Source organism: Mobula hypostoma, chromosome 1 (genome assembly GCF_963921235.1).
Source record: "Mobula hypostoma chromosome 1, sMobHyp1.1, whole genome shotgun sequence".
In the NCBI taxonomy this organism is placed as follows: Eukaryota; Metazoa; Chordata; class Chondrichthyes; order Myliobatiformes; family Myliobatidae; genus Mobula; species Mobula hypostoma.
In genome coordinates this window covers 14,917,781-14,938,376 of record NC_086097.1, presented here as the reverse complement: position 1 = coordinate 14,938,376, position 20,596 = coordinate 14,917,781, and the positions used below count along the sequence as shown (strand labels likewise).

At 40.9% G+C, this 20,596-nt stretch overlaps 1 protein-coding gene across 5 annotated transcripts in view; it reads left to right on the top strand.

The window, feature by feature from the left end:
* Positions 1-20,596, top strand: part of setd3 (SET domain containing 3, actin histidine methyltransferase) — a 157,096-nt gene that overhangs the window by 99,458 nt on the left and 37,042 nt on the right. For all 5 annotated transcript variants that reach the window (XM_063043678.1, XM_063043687.1, XM_063043696.1 and 2 more), the window contains exons 7-8: positions 14,996-15,054; positions 18,093-18,207. In XM_063043678.1, the coding sequence (XP_062899748.1) occupies positions 14,996-15,054; positions 18,093-18,207 (174 nt within the window). The remainder of the gene's footprint in view (positions 1-14,995; positions 15,055-18,092; positions 18,208-20,596) is intronic.

Genomic DNA, 20,596 nt, shown 5'->3' with positions numbered 1-20,596 from the left:
AGGCTTCGGCACTCTAGACAGATATATGTAGGTAGATCTACGATCTTTGCACAGTACTGTAAAAAAAAGAGTAGTGCAAAAAGAGAGCAAAATACTGCAGTAGTATTCATGTGTTAGTTCATTGTTCATTCAGATATCTGATGGTGGAGGAGGGAAAGCTGTTCCTAAAAGATTAGGTGTGTGTCTTCGGGCGTCTGTGCTCCCTCTCTGATGGGCATGTCAGGTGAGATGGGGGTCCTTAATGCTGGATACCACCTTTTTGAGACATCACACTTTTGAAAATAGAGCATGGGTAAAGCATTGGTTGATTGGTAGGAGGCAACAGGTGGGAATAAAGGGAGCCTTTTCTGATTGGCAGCGGTGACTAGTGATATTTTACAGGGGTCTGCGTTGGGACTGCTTCTTTTGTTAAATGTCAGTGATTTGGATGATGAAAATGGTGGCTTCGTGGCCAAGTTTGCGACAATACGAAGATGGGTGCAGGGGCAGGTAGTTTTGAGGAAGCAGAGAGGCTGCAGACGGATCTACACAGATTAGGAGAATAGGCAAAGAAGTGGTGAATAGAAGACAGTGTCAGGAAGTGTATGGTCATGCACGTTGGTAGAAGAAATAGAAATGTACAAAATTCAAAAAATCTCAGGTGCAAAAGGACCTGATACAGGATTCCCTAAAGGTTAATTTGCATGTTGAGTCGGTAGTGAGGAAGCATATGTGATGTTAGCATTCATTTCAAGAGGACTAGAATATAAAAGCAAGGATATAATGTTGACGCTTTATAAAGCACTAGTGATGCCACACTTGGAGTATTATGAGGAGTTTTATGCCCCCTGTCTAAGAAAGGATGTGCTGACATTGGAGAGAGTTCAAAGGAGGTTCAGGAAAATGATTCCAGGATTGAAAGGCTCGTCATATGAGGAGCAATGGAATGCCCTAGGCCTGTACTCACTGGAATTCAGAAGAGTGAGGGGCACCCTCATTGAAACCTGTCAACCATGGAAAGGCCTCAATAGAGTGGATGTGGAGAAGATGTTTCCTATGGTGGGAGAGTCTAAGACCAGAAGACGCATCCGAGGAATAGAAGGACGTTCTTTTCGAATAGAGATGAGGAAATTCTTCAGCCAGAGAGTGGTGAATCTGTGGAATTCATTATCACTGGTCACGATGGAGGCCAAGTCATTTGGTATATTTAAGGCAGGTAATTCTTGATTTGTCAGGGCATGAAGAGTTATGGGGAGATGGCAAGAGATTGGAGCTGAGAGAGAAATGGTTCAGCCATGATGAAATGGCAGAGCACTTTCGATGGGCCAAATGGCCTAATTCTGCTCCAGTATTTTATGGTCTTATGGTTTCAAGATGTCCTTGATGTGGGGGGGACTAGTATGCATGATGGAGCTTGCAATTCTCTGCAGTTTTTTTCTGATTCTGTGCAGTGGTCCATCCATTTATTTGAAGATCCTGGCACTCTTCTCTGTCCTAACCACTGTTTCTCCCTCCACCAATTAACACCAAAACAGCTTAGCAAGTTCTTCAACTCGCTGCATTTCATAATGCTTGCTAGTGGGGAATAATGACTTAATTTGCCCATGTAACAACTGTCAGCCGCACTTTTAAGTAATTCATTATATGAAGTGCTTTGAAACATTTCGAACTGACGTCTAGTAAATGCAAATATTAATTGTGGTGATAAATGTGGATACGAAGATACTTTTGTTTGCTCTGTTGCTGAAATGAGCCGACTGAAAATCCTCCCCTTGAATTTTGACTGCTGTTTCTAGAGTGGAAAATTCATGTTTTTTTTTCTCTGAAATTTTGTACTCCTCAAAGGGTTAACATAATTAAACTCATTAATTTTTCCTAATGATTTTTCTACTTCATTGAAATTGTTAATCTGTAGAACACAGCAGTTGTCTTTCTGCTGTGTACATAACTTGTGTCTGGAGATACAAGACAATTTGAAGTCTCAATTGCTTCCCCACTTGACTTGACACAATTAACTGAGTGCATGACATGTTGATTGCTGATAGTCTCAGCTGAAGGGTGTACTGCTGCTAAATGTCATATTCCAGTGGGCAATTTGAAATATTCTTAAATATTTGATTGGCTTTGTAATTCCTCTTTTGGCCTCGCTATAGCTGAGATAGTGGCAGGAGTTCATTAAAATGCTGGCTATTTGTATCCTTCACCCAAGGAGATCGAACTTGTTGACATGTGGAGACTGTAAATGTGTTTCTTGTTAATTCGATTAAGTACTGGGCTGTTTGTATGTTCCACTCTTTTAATTTGTAGCATTGCTGATCTCTTGCCATTCCCAGTAAATTACAAAGGAAGATTTTACATAATTTTACAAACAGTTCACAGGAACAGAACCTTGTAACCTTGGGAGGATCTGTACTCAAGAGTGGTTAGAATATGGATTTCAGTAGCACAGATAGTATTTGAGGAGATATTGACAGGGGAAGTAAGACCAGTGGATGATGGTAAAATGCATAGGGGCTACACCGATCAGTTTAGATGTGGAGAGAAAGTCAAGTTCAAAGTAAATTTATTAGCCAAATACATGTATGTCACCATACACAACTCTGGCATTCATTTTCTCATGGCCAAACTCAAATCTATAGAATAATAACTATAACAGAATCAATGAAAGACTGCCGAACTAGGGCGACCAACCAGAGTGTAGATGACAATACACTGTGCAAATACAGAAGAAGAGATGATAATAAATAAATAAGCAATTAATATTGAGAACATGAGATGAAGAGTGAGTCCGTTGGTTGTGGGAGCATTTCAATGATGGGTCCAGAAGCCTGATGGTTGAGGATAGTAACTGTTGCTGAAGCTGGTGGTGCAAGTCCTGAGGCTTTTGTACCACCTTGCTGATGGCAGCAGCAAGAAGAGCGTATGTCCTGGGTGGTGGGGCTCCCTAATGATGGACGCTGCTTTCCTGCAAAGTCGGCGGCTTTGAGTGGAGTATAAACACAAGCAAAGTTTGATTAGACTGAATGGTCTGCTTGTGAGTTATTAGTCCAATGTATAGATGTTGCTGGATCCTCTCGAAGGGAGAGCCATGTTATTGCTGTGGAACATAAGACCATCAGATAAATAGTTAAATAAAGGCATCCGTTAGTCTTGCGAGACTATGGATCTGTGCCTGGAAAGTCTTCACTCTCCAGGGTGCAGGCCTGGGCAAGGTTGTATGGAAGACTGGCAGACCATCAGATAAAGAAGTGGAATTAGGCCATTTGGCCAGTCGAGTATGCTCCACCATTTAATCATGGCTGATTTATATTTCCTCCCAACCCCATTTTTCTACTTTTCCCTGTAACTTTGATGTCCTCACTAACATACCCAATGAATTGGCCTCCACAGCTGTCTGTGGCAGTGAATTCCACAGGTTCACGTCTCTTTGCCAAAGAAATTCATCCTCCTCTATGTTCTAAAGGGACAATCTTCTATTCTGAGGCTGTGCTGCCCCACTATATAAAACTACTCTCCGCATCTACTCTGTCTAGGCCTTTCAATATTGGATAGGTTTCAGTGAAATTCCCCCGTCATTCTTCTAAACTCCATCCGGTACAGACACACAGGCATCAAACACTCCACATTAACCCTTTCATCCCTGTTGTTATTCTTTTAAATGTGCTGTGGACATTTTCTCCAATACCAATACATCCTGTCTGTATTTAATATTGATTTTTAACTCATTTTAATAGTGACCATATCTTGTGTTGAAAGTATCTTTTCCACAACTCTCTGACATTTTCATTCACACTTTGCACCTCTGACTATTTCTTCTCAGCTTAAACATGTTTAGCCCAAATTCAAGAAGTCTGTTTTGACATTGAAGGAGTTGCAAATTTCCATTAGGACACAAAGGTTGAAAGAGTATTCTGAATAAGGTCACGGCCAAAGCAAATGATTAGATGATTGGGCAGATAAATTTGGATAAAGAGACATTCGTAGAGATTTAATTTAGCAGTCAGTTCGACCTGTGTGGGCAGCCAGCCAATTCGAATCTTTGCCTACAAGAACTGCCTGCAGCTCAGATAAAGAATATTCAGGTGGCCTGCTTGTGTATTCCCTGAAATTTTCAATAATGTCTCTGTCATTCACGTTCACTTTGAATGACCTAGATGTCATTGTACATAAAATTTCAGGAGATGAGAAGCTGTTGTAAAAATATAAGTAAGTGGGTTTTCATGCATATCTGAAAAAAAATTTCCTTTAATTTTAATGTTTTATCAACTTTATATTTTTTGACTTGGATGAAAGGAACATCTCAGTGTTTTCACGTTTCAATAGAATGTGTGGTGTTCCCTCTTAGATATATGTATTACCATTGAAATCAATTCACTGAAGAGGAGACAGCTATTAAATTGAATTTCCAATGCATTGGATAAAGGTCCTGTGATTATTTGTAAAGATCTACTGCTTTGCGTGGCGATTTATTTTAATTGCCTTTGTCAGGAAGGCTTTTAGAATTCTTATTTATTACATATTTACGAACGCCATTCATTCGGCCATGGACCTGCAAGATCCACAGTTCATTTTTTCACGCTGGCGGAGCATTATGTTGACAATTAAAACAAGTTCTACACTTAGTTGATGTGGCCAGTAGTAAAATTCAAAGAAAGCATCAATTTTTCCTTTTGAGTTTTGATATTGAAACTGATTAATTGAAAAATTCTGAAGTGAAACCTTTTATTAAAAATATTGCCCCATATAGATAGATAGATATACTTTATTGATCCCGAGGGAAATTGGGTTTCGTTACAGCCGCACCAACCAAGAATAGAGCATAAATATAGCAATACAAAAACCACAAACAATCAAACAACAAAATGCAAACTATGCCAGATGGAAAAAGGTCCAAGACCAGTCTATTGGCTCAGGGTGTCTGACCCTCCATGGGAGGAGCTGCAAGTTCGATGGCCACTGGCAGGAACGACCTCCCGTGCCGCCCAGTGTTGTATCACGGTGGAATGTGGCCAAAGTCCAGCAGTAAACAGTTCAATATCCGGTCTGCAAACACGTTCCTCGATCGTAATATGACCTGGATTGCACCATCTGTTGTTAACCAGAACAGTAAGCACCCAACTCCTTTACGCTTACCACTCTGAGTGCACTTCTGGTCAGCCAGAACGGTCTGGAAGCCGTCCATGGAGAAGTTTTGATCGGGTATGTCCTCGTGCAGCCCCGTTCCAGTGAAACACATAACACTACACTCCCAAAATGTTCTCTGACACCTGGCTAGCGCCGTGAACTCATGCCACAATATGCCACTGTGTTGGAGTTGTTTTATTTGCTCAATGTTTTGTAAATATTATAACTACATTAGTGTCACAATGAAGCATGAAACAGCCATGGATTTTGAGTTATTGTTTGTAATTGTGTCATTTATGTCCAATTTTTTGGTGTGTAATTATGATATTCTGTTAACAAATTTTTAGCAGAAAAATTCTCAGAGGCGATTCCAAAGCAGAGGTTGAAAGGCTCTTGATAAGTCAGGGCAACAAAGGCTGCATGGAGAAGGCAGAAGAATGGGTTGAGAAGGATAATAAATCAGCCATGTTAGAATGGCACAGCAGACCCGATGGGCTGAATAGTCTAATTCTGCTCCTATATCTTATGATCTAACCCCTCTGTATCTTTATATCACCAGTGATTAGCCAGAATTAATTTGGAGTTTGGCACCGTTGCATTTTGTGCAAGACAGACAACAACTGTCAGGTAAAGTCCTGTGTCAATGGGGTGCAATCTGTTTGACCTCTGGTTGGATTTGTTCTCCCTGAGGGCCAGATGTTGCTGTTCTATTAACATCATGAGTCTGGACAGCAATCGGTGACTTGGCTATGTTCGCTTTCTTTTCTCTTTCACTCTCCATGGAAATGCCCATACTGTGTGCTTGCTGTGGCCAGTATTAAGAATGTGACACTTGCCATCTGTAAAATTATGATGCAAATCCTTGTTATATTAATTTGGCAAAACACACTGTACATAGTGAAATCTTTGTTTATACCTGCTTTTATTTTATTCTCTCTTTCAGTATCCCTCACCTCAGCTTTCACTCAGTTGTTTGCACTTTTTCTCTAACACATTATAGCTATCTCTCCATTCCCCTCCTGCCCTTCTCTCCTTTTCTGTTTTTCTCTCGCATTCTCTATTGTTTTTCTATCACTCACTTCAAGCACTCTGTATTTTCTTTCCAATCTCTTCTGCTGTGCTTTCATCTTTGCCCCCGTTATGCACTCTTCATTTTTCTGTTTTTTTCCATTCTCTTCTCCCAATCTCTTTCTTTCTATTTTTCACGTTCCTTGTGTCTCCAGCTTGTTCTCGTTGGGGTGGGGGGGCGGGGTGTAGTCTTTACTTGCATTCTTTACAGAATTTACCTTGGATTTAGATTAGAGAAAAATTATACAGTTGAGAAGCTATGCTGTAATTAATTGCTGTGGTCAGAGGATAATTTTAGTGTTGAGGCTACTTTATTAATTGTTTATTTATTTATATTATTATTTCTTTTTGCATTTCCACAGTTTGTTGTCATCTACACTGGTTGAACACTCTAATTGGCTCTTTTTCATTGGTTCTATTATAGTTATTATCCTATAGATTTGCTGAGAATGCCCATAAGAAAATGAATCTCAAGGTTGTATGTGGTGACATGTATGTACTTTGATAATAAAATTTACTTTGAACTTGTTTTTCCTTTGTCCAAGGGAAACAGGTGTAACAGATAATAGTTAAATTGGAAAAACTAAATTGGGTTATTATTGTCACAGGCAGCGATGTGCAGCATTCTGAAAAACTTTTGCTTGCCATCTGTACAGATCATTCATCATATCAGTGCATTGAGCTAGTTCAAGGGAAAACAATAACAGTGCAGTGTTGCAGTTACAGAGAAAGTGCAGGCAGGCAAACAGATACAAGGCCATAACTCAGTAGTTTGTGAGGTCAAGAAGTATAAATTAGTAGCCAGCTGTAAGACCGGAGTTCAATTCCGCCGCTGCCTGTAAGGAGGTTGTACGTTCTCCCTGTGACTGCTTGGCTTTCCTCCGGGTGCTCCGGTTTCCTCCCTCAGTCTGACCTGACATTCGGTTAGGGTTAGTGAGTTGTGGGCAGGCTACGTTGGTTCCGGAAGTACAGCGACACTTGCAGGCTGCCCAGCACAGTCCTCGCTGATTTGATTTGATGCATGTCATTGTATGTTTTGATATACATGTGACAATTAAAGCTAGTCTTTATCTTTAGTTATTGGGCATCTATAATACAGGCACTATGAAGATTAGTGAACTGTGTTACTCTGTCTTGAAAGTTAGCATGGTCTATAGATTTATCAGACAGTAGATAATATAGAAATGATAAAATCAGTGCAGATGAGTGGTCTGAAGTGTTAAAGGATCAAATGAGTATGGAGGGAATTCACAGTAAATATTTGGAATTTCTCCACTTAACTGGAAAAACTTCTGGGTTTGGTAGTGAAGGAAAAGGCTTTGAAATCTGTTTGAGTAAATGAGCTGGTGTGAGTGAAATGGTCTGCTGTACTTAACTAGTACCTCACACTGGCTGAGAACCAGCACTGAAACTTCCCGGACACAAGAGATTCTGCTGATGCTGTAAACCCAGAGCAATACACACAAAATGCTGGAGGAACTCAGCAGATCAGGTAGTATCTATGGAAATGAATCAACAGTCAACATTTTGTTGTGCCAAGACCCCTCATCAGGGCAGAAACCTTCTAGGCATGAGTTATGCCCTGCTTTTCAGATCTGTGCAAGGAAATAATGCTGTCTCCTTCTCGAATGCAAGGACATATTTTCTTTCCATTGTTAATTTTGCTTTGCCTGTTCATCAGGATATTTTGATTCCAATTCTAATTTTTACAGTGCGTGCCTGCACCAATAAGTTCAGTACATTTTTTTTGTGTGACTGTATGTTTACTGCTAACTTATACGCAAGTGCTATTTGTGCTTTGTGTTGTGTATGACTGTTGGTACTGTGCTTTGCACTTTGGCCCCTGAGGAACGCATTTTGTTTGACTGTATTCAGGTATGGTTGAATGATAATTAAACTTGAACTTTTCGTTGGACATTATCACTCCTTGGACAGTAATTCCAATAATCGCTGGGAAGGAATAGGAATACTGTTTTGTAATAAACGTGTAATAAGAGGTATAAGACTCATTCATCCTGAGGAATGTCAGCCAGCCTTACGTCAGGAGCTGAAATACCAGGGTGTGCAGCAGAGTTAAATGCACAGTCAGTTGTTTCTGAACTATGTAATAAATATAGATAGTTGTGTGTGTGTGTGTGTATGTACTTTTTAAAATCTTTGTCACCTGAAGTCTTGCACTATCAGAGTAATGGAACATTTGGAATAAAGAAAACTTGAGCTGTTTACAGTAACATTGCACGATAATGTCACACTTAAGCTGATGCAGTTATATTGCATTAAATTACTTATTGAAGCTATATCTTTGGAGTGCAAGCAATATAGCAGCTAAAAGTCCTTTTCAGGTGAGATGGTTATTAGTTAGAAAATAACATGGACAACTGTAACTGTGGTCCTGGCTATAGCTGTGCTGTTGGCACCCAGTGACCCAGTCATTGCAGCAAGCTCTCTCTCTCTCTCTCTCTCTCACTTTCACTGGTAACGGAAGCTTCCTGGAATCAGTCAATCCTCTCGCCAGAGCAATAAAATCATCACTGTTGCACAGTTCCTTTTTTGCATATATCTCATGGCACTTTGTGCTCACTCATTCACACACAACAGGCTTCTATTCATCGATTCCAGTTCCATCACCTTCTTCGGTCAATTGTGTCTCTGAACTTTGAAACTGAACAGTTTCCAACTCAAAGTAAATTTATTATCAAAGTACACGTATGTTACCCAACATTCCCTCGAATATTTTTTTACAGCTGTGTGGACCAACCATTGCTCTGAGCAGGAAATTTTTACACTGCCTGAAAACTGCGTGGCACCTAAAATTATTTTTTTGGAATATGTATACTATGAATATTTAGAATGAAAATTGAAAAATCACATGGAGTTGATTTTATTTATAAATTGAAGGGTATAATAAAATACAGTACAACAAAGAAAATTTGTCAAGTTTCATAAAGTTTCCTAGCTCTGTCCAATTTCAGGAGGGCACGGGAGGATTTCAGTTACTGTGTGGCCGTACACCCACACAGAGAGCATTGATGTTACCATCTACTGCCTTGAGATTCATTTTCTTGTAGGCAGTTACAGGAAAATTACAGACAGAAACCTGACAAGCACCAATGGCAAAAGAAGATGTGTAAATAAAAATAATGCTGAGAACACAAGCACAAAGGATTCTGCAGATACTTTAAATCCAGAGTCTGACACACAAAATCCTGGCGGTTCTTAGCAGGTCAGGCAGCATCGATAGAGAGGAAAAAAGAGCCAGCGTTTCAGGCCAAGGTCGTTTATCAGTCCTCTCCATATAGGTGATGCCTGACCTGCTGAGTTCCTCCAGCATTTTGTGTGTGTTACTGAGAACACGAGTTGTAAAGAGTTCTTGAAAGTGAGTTTGTAGGTCGTAGAACCAATTCAGAGTAAGTGGGGAGCAAAGTTATCCACACTAGTTCAGGAACCTGATGCTTGCAAAATCTGGTGGTTTCAGTTATCTTCCAAAATACTCCTACCACTATAGAGCTCAGTATTACAGTGGCATTGCCTGTCACTAACATCATAAAGAGCTTGTGTAGGCTTGAACCTGCACCCTGCTGATTCCACAGAGTTGTCCAAAGCAATATTATTGGTAAAAACAGCTATCACATCTTCTGCCAAGTACCCCAGTGTTTAAGATGAAACTTTCTTTGCTCAGCCAGACTTTGAATAAAAATACTGACATGATTCATTGTTTACTGAGGCTAGTTTCTTAGACAATAAAGTAAGATGGAGCATGTGAATTTTTCTCTCATTCTCAATTGCTGCTGCGTGACAAGCTATTTCCTGCTTTTAATGTCGACTGTAGTTCATATGCTTGCAGAACTTCAACTTGCCAGTAGATGGTGCCACTTACTTGCATGTTGCGCAATATTACAAAATAGCATCAGTGGATTTAAGTGAATTTTGGAACTTCTTTTAATATAAAATTGATTTTTTTTCCTGCAGCAATAAACATAATGTTCTTACAGAGAGATAAGATCAATAAGAAATTAATTTAACCTTTTCTTTTCTCTGAAGAAATACGATTTTGCAAACATTTGAACCCAGTGAACTCTTGCAATTTTAATCTTTCTCTGCACCAAAGCTGTGTTATTGTATATTACTGATAATTGAAAAATGGTAACATGTTTAAGCTTGGGATTCATTTAAAAAGGAAAGGCTGCAATATTAATCTGAAGAAGTATAATCAATATCTCTCGCAATTTTTGTTTAAAAACGTCAGGATAAAACAAAAGTAGATTTACTTTTTATTACCAGACTTGTGACTATTTTTCTGCAGTGTCTCGTGAGCACAGAAGTCAATAAAAATGGGCTTCTACATGAAACTGCTTTGGTATCTGTCAGCATATATCTGAGGGATTTGGTCGCCTGTAATTATTTTCTCTGCCTTATAATGCAGCCGACATTGAAAGCCGATAGACTTGTCTAACATTCAAGCTGGGGTTTTATGGAAGCCAGCTGCCTGTTAATGCATGCTGTTGCCTTGATGCTGAATGCAGGCATCTTTCATGGATTACAAAACATAGTTCAGGAACTTATGTTTTTAATTCCATTCACTTCCCTCTCTTGTCTCTACCTCCCTACCCACCATTACAGTTTTCTTCCCCCACTGTGTTCTGCCTTCACCCTCCCCCTGAACTCTTGAAGGACTTGGTCCTTTGCTGGGATTCCATTCTGTACCGTGACCATTATTGGTGTGTGATCTTTGATAGTGGGTGTCACTAAACCTGATCCTGCCTCACCTTATGTTCAATGGGGAGCTCAAAATCATTGGTCCATGTTAGGCTGATTTCTCCAACCCAGCCTGATCTGAAGTCACTTAAAGCACTTTGAGCTGTCTTATAATTGGAGAGTAGTACGGCCCAGAAGCAGGCTTTTTGGTCTATCATACACATGCCAACTAAAATATCCATCTGAGCTAGAGCCATTTGCCTACATTTTAAAGATAAAAATCAGCTTTATTTGTCACATGTACATCAAAATGCATTGTTTGCATCAAATCAAATCAGCCAGGATTATGCTGGGCAGCCTGCAAGTGTTGCCATGTTTCCAGCACCAACATCTTCTTAAGCCCATCACCCCTACTGGGGCATGGGCCGCAGACAACAGCTTGCCAGAGTCTTCTAGCATGGGCCAGTTTTTCAAATTGTCCCCAGGTGTAGCCCATCTTCTTGATCCTTCCTCTCCCAGGGACGAGGTATTTGGAGCTTCCGTTGGCGTTTCTGTAGCTCTGGGTTTTTACTGTAGCTCCATGTCAAACCCTCCTCCTTTCGAAGCTGGGCTTGGGACTGTCCATGGAGTTCCAGCACCAACATAGCATGCCTACAACTTGCTTGCTCTAATCGTATGTCTGTGAAGTACATTTGGCCCATATTATTCTAAACCTTCCCTATCCATATACCTGCCTTTTCAGTGCTTTTATTCTACCTGCTTCAGTGTGAAGAAGTTGCTCTTCAGCTCCCTTTCAAATTTTTCCCTTCCCATTTAAACCTATGCCCTCTTTTTTTTTGATTCTCTTTCTCTGGGGGGGGGGAAGACTGTGTGAATTCATCCTATCTATGCCCCTTGGTGATTTTACACTGGAAAAATCTAGCAGCCGGGATCATGTGATATGTGGTTATACTGGTCACACCTAGCCTTCATCTCAGGCACTCACTGCATGATTTAGTTTTATTGCTCTTTACTTGGAGGCACAGCATGGTGACAGGCCCTTCTGGCCCAACGAGCTCACACCACCCAGTTACATCCATCTGACCAATTAACCACACGTTTTGGCATGCGGGAGGAAGCCCACACAGTCATAGTGAGAACGTACAGACCGTGGCAGAACTGAACCTAGGTTGCTAGCGCTGCAGTAACGTTATGCTAATAGCTAGGTCACCGTGCCGGCCAGAGGGAATTCCAAGATTAGTTGTAGCAATCTCACTGAACCATTGAGGCCAGACCTCAGGAAGGAAGGTGAGCAGTGATGGAGAACCTTTCTATTTAGTGGGACATTGCCGTGCACGGAATGATGCTGTGACATTATCTACAAGTATAGCTACTTTGTAGAAGTAATTACTTCCCATCATCAGCCGCCTTTTGTCACTCCTACCTATCACTCTCCAGCTTCTGCCACTCTCCTCTCCCCTTTGTCTATCGCCCCTACTCACATGCATCCATCTCTCACTTACCAGCTCTTGCTCTCCTCCCAGCCCCCATCTTTCAGTCCAGGTGTAGGGTCTAGATCTAGAACATCGCCTATCCATTTCTCTCCACGGATGGTGTCTGACCTGCTGAGTTCCTCCAACATTTTTTGTGCTGCTCCATAGAACACAAATGGCAGAATTTTTCATTTTTAAAAGGCTAAATAACATTGTTTACACCTACCTACGGAGGTGTAAGGCACTCCTTCCCTCCACTAGCCTGCAGGTCACCCTTGGGCAAGGTGTAGCACCTGCTTAGCCCCCTGATCAGGGTCATGTGAAGCCATGGGGGCAGGTGGTGGATGATCGTATGAGCAGCTGGTGCAGATCACAAATCCTGGTTATGTGACCACTGATGACAGACAGACAATCTCTGAAGAATATTGATAATGGCTGGGGTCACCTGTCATGTAAAGACACCACCCAGAAGAAGGCAATGGCAAACCACTTCTGTAGAAAAATTTGCCAAGAACAATTGTGGCCGTGGAAAGACCTCGATTGCTACGTCATATGACATGGTACATGATGTTGATGATGAAATAACGTTATAATCTTTGAATAATTACTCATATTCCCACAGTGAGGTGAACTGGTGGTATGCCCATATGGAAAAGGAATTCCACTTTAGTAAAGCCATTCATATCATCAGAGTATCGCAAACCCTCTTGTAGCTATTGTAAGTCCAGTAAGACTGGTAAATTGTTCTATGTGGTAATTTTCAGCACTTATAAATTCTGGTTAATCACATACACGGTACCCTGATTAAAAATATTTATTTTTGTGATAACTTTGCTTTCACTTGAATTAATGAAACAACTGTATTAATAAAACTGAACACTTACATATATCAAGATATAATTTTATAACACCACAATTTTTCTTTAAATTAAGCTCTTAAAAGCTGCCAAATTTGATTCCCTTGATTGATCACATCAAAAAAAAAGTCTACCCTGTCAGAAGGCTGGTTAATGAATAGTATCATGTAAATTAAAAACAGACTGAAATGGACTCTGGGCTTCCAGCTTCTTTGAGCAAGTCAGTCAGTCAGCTCTATTCGGGTTATGGTTATGGAGTTATACTTCACAGCAGCAGTCAACTAACTTGCTGTGCAATGACATAATGTACTGTTGCATATAATTTGTGATTATTCTATTGATTGTGGTGTGATATTGCCAATGCTAGGGACTGGAGTACTTTTCTATTTTTAGCATGTACCTTATGTTCTGGAGTCGGTGGTGGCATAGTCTGTGGGACGTTTGCAGAAAACCCGCGTGCTTTTTTGTGGCTGCGCTGTGTAGGCATCATTTGCTTGAACCTTACAATCATTTGTGCTGTGTACCTTTCCAAAGCCAATTTAACAGAGATCTCTAGGGTTGAGCTTAGTTCCGTATATCCTGTTAAAAATTGCAAACAAGAGACAGCGAGAGAGACTAACACCCCATTTGTGTGGACGGGCATCATGTGACCCTGTCATCTCATTTATGAGCAGAAATGGGAACTTTGCATTCAAAATTGCACTCTTTATTCACCCCTACATGGGTTATTTTCAAAAATCTGCTTAATTTGGCTGTTGTCTATCGATTCTCATGTGTAGAAACATTAGTTCCCACCCCAACCCACTTGAAATTTTGTGCAGCTTTCCATCGGAGAAGAAAGTGACAAAAGAGCTGGTTTTAATTTGATGCTCTTCCAAGCCTGCTAAAGTACACAGTCATTAAAAAGCAGTATTGTTGCTTATATTTCAGAAGCATCTTGCCCCAGCCTCCTTTTAATTCTCTTGTCCTATGAAGAAAGCATAAATAAATATGACTTTTTTTTTTCCCAGACTCAAATACAGTCGAGCTAGCGTCCAATTAGTGGTCTTTTGTGATCTGTAGTTTGTCCAAAATTGCATTATCTGTGCCGGCTTGTGTTGTATAATTGATTTGCAGCGCAGCTATTAAACCTCAGTTTCCACCCACCCCCCCAGCCCCCACCTTCACTACTGTACTCCTGATGCCAGCCAACATACTATTGAGAGAGATGATGAATTACCCCAACTTCTGATGCTAATGCGTCAAGGAAGAAATTGCACGCTACATGGAGTGCCACTGACAGTAGCACTGCATCAGAGCTCAGTGCAAAGGAAAGACTCCCAGTCGTAAAAAAAAAGGGCGGGTGGAATCTATCTCCGGGGCCCCTGCCAGTGTCAACAAGTGAATGTTTTAGGAGAAGAGGTGACATTCGGTAGGCTGCTGAAGGACTTGTTGGCACCAGATTGCGTTACTGTCACAGGCGTTAAGTTTTATTTTTGTATTGCTGGTGGGTTCTGCTTGCAGGAGTTGATGGAGCAGATTTATGACAGCTGCTGGGTACAACAAATTAAGTTGACAGTGATGTATGGGAGCATTATGGCACGATGATCCAGCCATAGCTCGGCTGGACTCCTCTTGCTACATTTGGCTCTTGTTAGTATCTGTTAGACTGCTAAGTAATGAAATTCCGTTGACTGACTTATGCTTCTCTTTCTCTTGCCCCCCCCTTTTTCTTTCTCTCTTTCTCTCTCTCTCTCTCTTTCTCCTGTTTGTTCCCTTTCATTACCCCCTGACCCTACTCCTTCATTCTTCGATTCCCAGACCCACCCGACTGCGAGTAAGCTGCCCTTGAAGGAATCCTTCACCTTTGACGACTACAGGTCGGTATTTAAAAGAAAATGTTACGGAAGAAAATTCACGAGAAGGGCGACAGTATTCCTTTTTAAATGTCTGTATGGTCCTGTGTAATATTTTGTCTGCAGCATTGTGTGGGAAACTACTGTCTCATTTTAATAATGTGGACTTCAGGGCACGTGCAATCCATCTTATTCATCTGATGTCCTATCACTCAATTCCAAAGATGTAAAATGTGTTGTCCTGAACGTTCTGAGAATGAGCGAAGGGTAGCATGCATCAAAAATGACCTCCAAGTCCTCTTTCCTCCAAATGCAACTTTTTGTAATATGAGAAATACACAAGAAGATTCATTCTGGTTTATCAGACCTTTGTGTGTAGCTGCTGGGTTTTCCACTGAACATGTTACCTGCCAGTGAGGTTTCATTGCACTGCACCCAGGTGGAGAGACAGACCTGAAGGATAGAATGGCCCACTCCTCCTTCTCGTGCTATTGGGATCAAAACAATGCATCAGAAACATCATTGGGGCACCACAGTAGCATAGTGATTAGCGCAACGTTGTTATAGCTTGGGGGCATCAAAGTTCAGAGTTCAATTCTGGCGTCCTCTGTAAGAAAGTTGTACGTTCTTCCCATAAGTTTCCTCCAGGTTCTCCAGTTTCCTCCCACAGTCCAAAGATGTACCGCTTAGTAGGTTAGTTGATCAGTGAAGAGGCTTGGGGGTTAAATTGATAGGTTGCTCAGCTGTGGATTGGAAGAGCGTGCTCCACAGTGATCTCTAAATAATAAAAATGACATTTGGAGTGCATGTTCTGAAGGTTACTCCACATTTCTCACTCTTTCATGAGCACCAAATGCAATCTTTATTTTTATCACTAGTAAAAAGTGACCAAGTATTGTGGAGCTCTCAGTGCATTCAACCTTTAGTAGCAGTATAATTTATCTTAAACACAAAATACTCTGCAGATGCTGGGGTCAAAGCAACACTCACAACACGCTGGAGGAACTCAGCAGGTCGGGCAGCATCCGTGGAAATGATCAGTTGACTTTTCGGGCCGGAACCCTTCGTGGCTCCTGCCCAAAACGTTGACTGATCATTTCCACGGATGCTGCCCAACCTGCTGAGCTCCTCCAGCGTTTTGTCAGTATAATTTATCTAGTTGATTGTTATTAGTAATCCTTGAGAAACTCCCGAACTATCCTGAGGGCCACAGTTATTCCACTTTTGGCCCATGGATTGAGGCATGCACTTTAAAAATTTTTTTATTGAGGTTGAAAGGTTATGCAAATACCTAATGGTTATACACCTGACAAAGACTGGCCTCATTCAGGTTCACATTCAGATGGGTATATTGTCGTTTACACCTGTGTGCAATGAAATTCCTTGCTGTGGTGAAGTTCAGAGTTAGCAGTAATGGTACTAATGAACACAATATATACAGTGTTAAGTATAAAACAGCAGAGTGGTGAAGAGATTGTAGTGCAGTCTGATGTAGTGCAAGTTGAAATGCTGAAGTGTTAATAACTTAATGTCTCGGAGAGGTAGCATTATGAGTATGAAAATATAGCAGCACCATTGGGAAGGGGTTGTGAAGCTGGTGATTGTTTCAGAAATCTGATAGTGAGAAAGAAGCTGTTTTGAAGTGTTAATGTCTTGCCTTATAAAATGCTGTATCTTTTCCCAGAAGGTAGAAGAGAGAGAAGGGAATGGCCAGAATGACAGGCATCCCTGACGATGCTATTAGTCTTTGTGAAGCAACACATCATGTAGATATTCTGGAAGGAAGGAAGGATTGGGCAGGTTCTCTTAGTCCATAGCAAGAGCAGTTGCCATGCCAGGCTCATCATGGAGGTTGCATGCGTGAGAACTGACGACAATCGTCCCTTCAGCATCCCCGCGTGAAGTCTTCCACTGATCCCATTTGATCTACTTTACAGATCTAAGGTTTATTCTTGACCTGAGAAGTATTTGGTAGGGTGGCATGGTAGCTTAGCAGTGAGCATAACACTATTACAGTGCCAGCAGCCTGGGTTCACTCTCCACCATTGTCTGTAAGGAGTTTGTCCGTCCTTTCCGGGTGCTCCAGTTTTCTCCTGCATTCCAAAGGCACATGGGTTAGTTGGCCAAATGGGTGTAATTGGACAGTGCAGGGTCATTGGGCTGAAAGGACCTATTATCGTGCTGTGTTTCTTAAAGAAAAACATGGTGTTCTCTCATAGCAGAACAGCTGGAGTCTGATCTTTTGAATACACTGACAAGTCGTGAGAATAGTGTCCCGATGAAGGGTTTTGCCCCAAAATGTCGATTGTTTATTCCTCTCCATAGATGTGACCTGACCTGCTGAGTTTCCCTCCAGCATTTTGTGTGTGTTACTCTGGATTTCCAGCATCTGCAGAATCTCTTGTGTTTACAAGTAGTGAGAGACCCGGAGGAAATAAAGGTGGCAAAGTTATCTTCCAAAGGTGTCCTCTTTGGTCTTGGCATTCAGTAAAAAGCAGCAGGACTGATGTTACTGGCCTTCAATCTTATTCCATCTTTCTACGTGATTATCACTGATTCCCTGCCTCAGCTGAAATTTCGTGCCACATCCCATCATCTTTGAGTCCTTCAATATCAAAAAATAATTATTGATTTTGGCTTTATATATTTTCAGCAGCTGTGTGTCCTCAGTCCTCAGAAGCAGAAAATTCTGAAGATTCAGAGATTTCTGAGTTGAGAATCTTCTTAGCTCAGCTTTAACTGGGGTTTCTTTGTGCATCTCCCTCCAATACTAGAGCAGTCGCTGAAGTATATATATTTCCTGAAATGTAGAATGCGATTTGCAATTAGCTACTTTCCATCAATGGTTTCACACAATGTAAATAGTGTGAACCTTCTGTGTGATTTTTATGTATGAAGAGCGACTGGCCAGATATTCACCCACAGAGTGTATATTCACATGTGTTTAGACAGTCCCTTCCAAAAAATACAGAATGCTGAAGGATTTGGAAAGCATTAGTTACAAATATCTCTAAATACTTGCTTTCCAATTTCATAACCGCTGTATTCTCTGTTTGTTACAGATGGGCTGTATCTTCAGTCATGACACGCCAGAATCAAATTCCAACTGAAGATGGTTCCCGGGTCACTTTGGCCTTGATACCCTTGTGGGATATGTGCAATCATACCAATGGTTTGGTAAGTGAAAACCTCCATCTACACAATATGAAAGGCTTAGTTCCACATGATATAAGCTTCTCTCTAAATTGAGCATTCAGTACTTTTACCACTTGAAAACAGCCCCTTGACACAGTTTCAGCATTCAGTTTGCCACTAATATTATGTGGTTACCTGTCTTTGCTAATATGAGGGGGCATAATTTAAAGCAATTGGAGGAAAGTATAGGGAGATGTTCTTTACACAGAGAGTGGTGGGTGCATGGATTGGCAGTGGTAGAGGCAGATACATTAGGGACATTTCAGAGACTTAGATTGGCATATGGATGATAGGAAAATGGAGAGCTATCTGGGAGGGAAGAGTTCGGTTGATTTTGGAGTAGATTAAAAGGTTGTCACACTTTGTGTGCTGAAGGTCCTGTACTGTTCTGTAATGTTTTAGGTTTCTATCTTCATTATTGCAGTCAACAATGAACTGTCTAATTTCTTCCAACAAATCAGTGTGACCCAGCCAACAGATTTCTGCCCGGAAGCTTAACCCATGTGCTAGTGGAATCTCACTTGCCATCTGCTTTTAATCAACACTAGGACCAATACAGGGAAGCCATTTCCTCAATTAAGAATGAGATTGATAATCTTAAATTTATGACCAGGAGCTGAGAAGGGTAGTTAGTAAGCACTTCATTTTGCAAAGAGCAATGTAAATCTGGTGTTCTCCCTCCAAAACAACTGTGGATATTGGGACAAAGGATGCTTCAGGAAAAGGCATGATGAATTTTAAGAGCAACATGCAAAGTGCTGGAAGAACTGAGCAGGTCGGACCGTATGTGTGGAGGGAAATGGATAGTCAACACTTCGAGTTGTGGCCCTTACTAGGTCAACATGGTAGCGTAATTGTTTGTGTAACACTATGCAACATCAGCAACCCCATGCTCCAGTTTCCTCCTACGTTCCAAAGGCATAGATTAGCAAGTTAATTGGTCACATGAGTGTAATTGGGTTACATAAGCTTGGTTGGCCAGAAAGGTCTGTTACCATTCTGTATCTCTAGATAAAAATAAAATAAATCTGGACCGGTTGTAGAGTCTCAGCCTGACCCAGTCCTGATGAAGGGTCTCAACCCAAAATGTCGAGTGTCTCTTCCCCTCCTCAGATGCTGCCTGGCCTGCTGAGTTCTTCCAGCACTTTATGTGTTACTTCAGATTCCAGCTCTGTGTCTCTGTGATGAACGTTTATTCGGTATCATGAAACATTAAGCCATAAAGCCAGGATGCAGAAATGGAGTTGAAGTGCAAGATCAACCATGATGTAACTGAATGGCAGCACGGACTTGAGGGGATAAATGGCCAACCCCTGTTCCCATTTTCCAACAGCAAGTGATAACTATTGAATTTGCTTAGCTGGTGCACTTCTGCCCAGGTAGAAGGGTTAACTGTCTGGCTACTCACCCATAGTGCATAAATTGCTCGATGGGGTGCTGGGAATCTATTGTGCCTGTGTTTGAGAAGTCACAAACCCCAAATAAAGGATGTAACATCCACAGGCACTTTCTACATGTTACTTCATTGTTGTGTCATCAATATGCTGTTTGTTATAAGTGAACAACATTTGGGGGTGATTGAATTGAATTGACTTTATTACTTACATCCTTGACATACATGAGTAAAAATCTTTATGTTACATCTCCGTCTAAATGTGCAATGTGCAATCAAACACGTGCATTGGTAAATTGGTTTATCATTGTCATGTGTACAGAGGTCCAGTGAAAAACTGGTTTGCATGCTGTCCATTTCATCATATCAGTGCATGGAGGTAGTGCAGGAGGAAGCAATAACAGAATGGAGAATAAAGTGTTACAGTTACAGAGAAAAGGTAGTGCAGGTTGGCAATAAGGTGCAGGCCAAAATGGGGTAGATTTTGAGGTTATGAGTCCATTTTATTGTACTAAGGGAGTGTTTATTTAAACTGACTCCAAAGAATCAGAACTGGGTTTAAAAGCACCAGGATATGTTGTGAAATTTGTTATCATTGCAACACCAGTACAATGCAATACATAATAATAGAAAAAAACTGAATTACAATAAATATGCAGTGCTTATAAAAAGTATTCACCCCCTTGGAAGTTTCCATGTTTTCTTTTACAACATTGAATCATGGTGGATTTAATTTGGCTTTTTAAAAAATTTGACACTGATCAACAGAAAAAGACCCTTTTGTATCAAAGTGAAAACAGATCTCTACAAGGTCTAAATTAATTACAAATATAAAACAAATAATTGTTTACCTAAGTATTCAATCCCTTCAAGTCAGTAGATGTACCTTCGCCAACAATTACAGCCGTGAGTCTGGTGTGGATAGGTCTCTATCAGCTTTGCACATCTGGACATTATAATTTTTCTCCATTCTTCTTT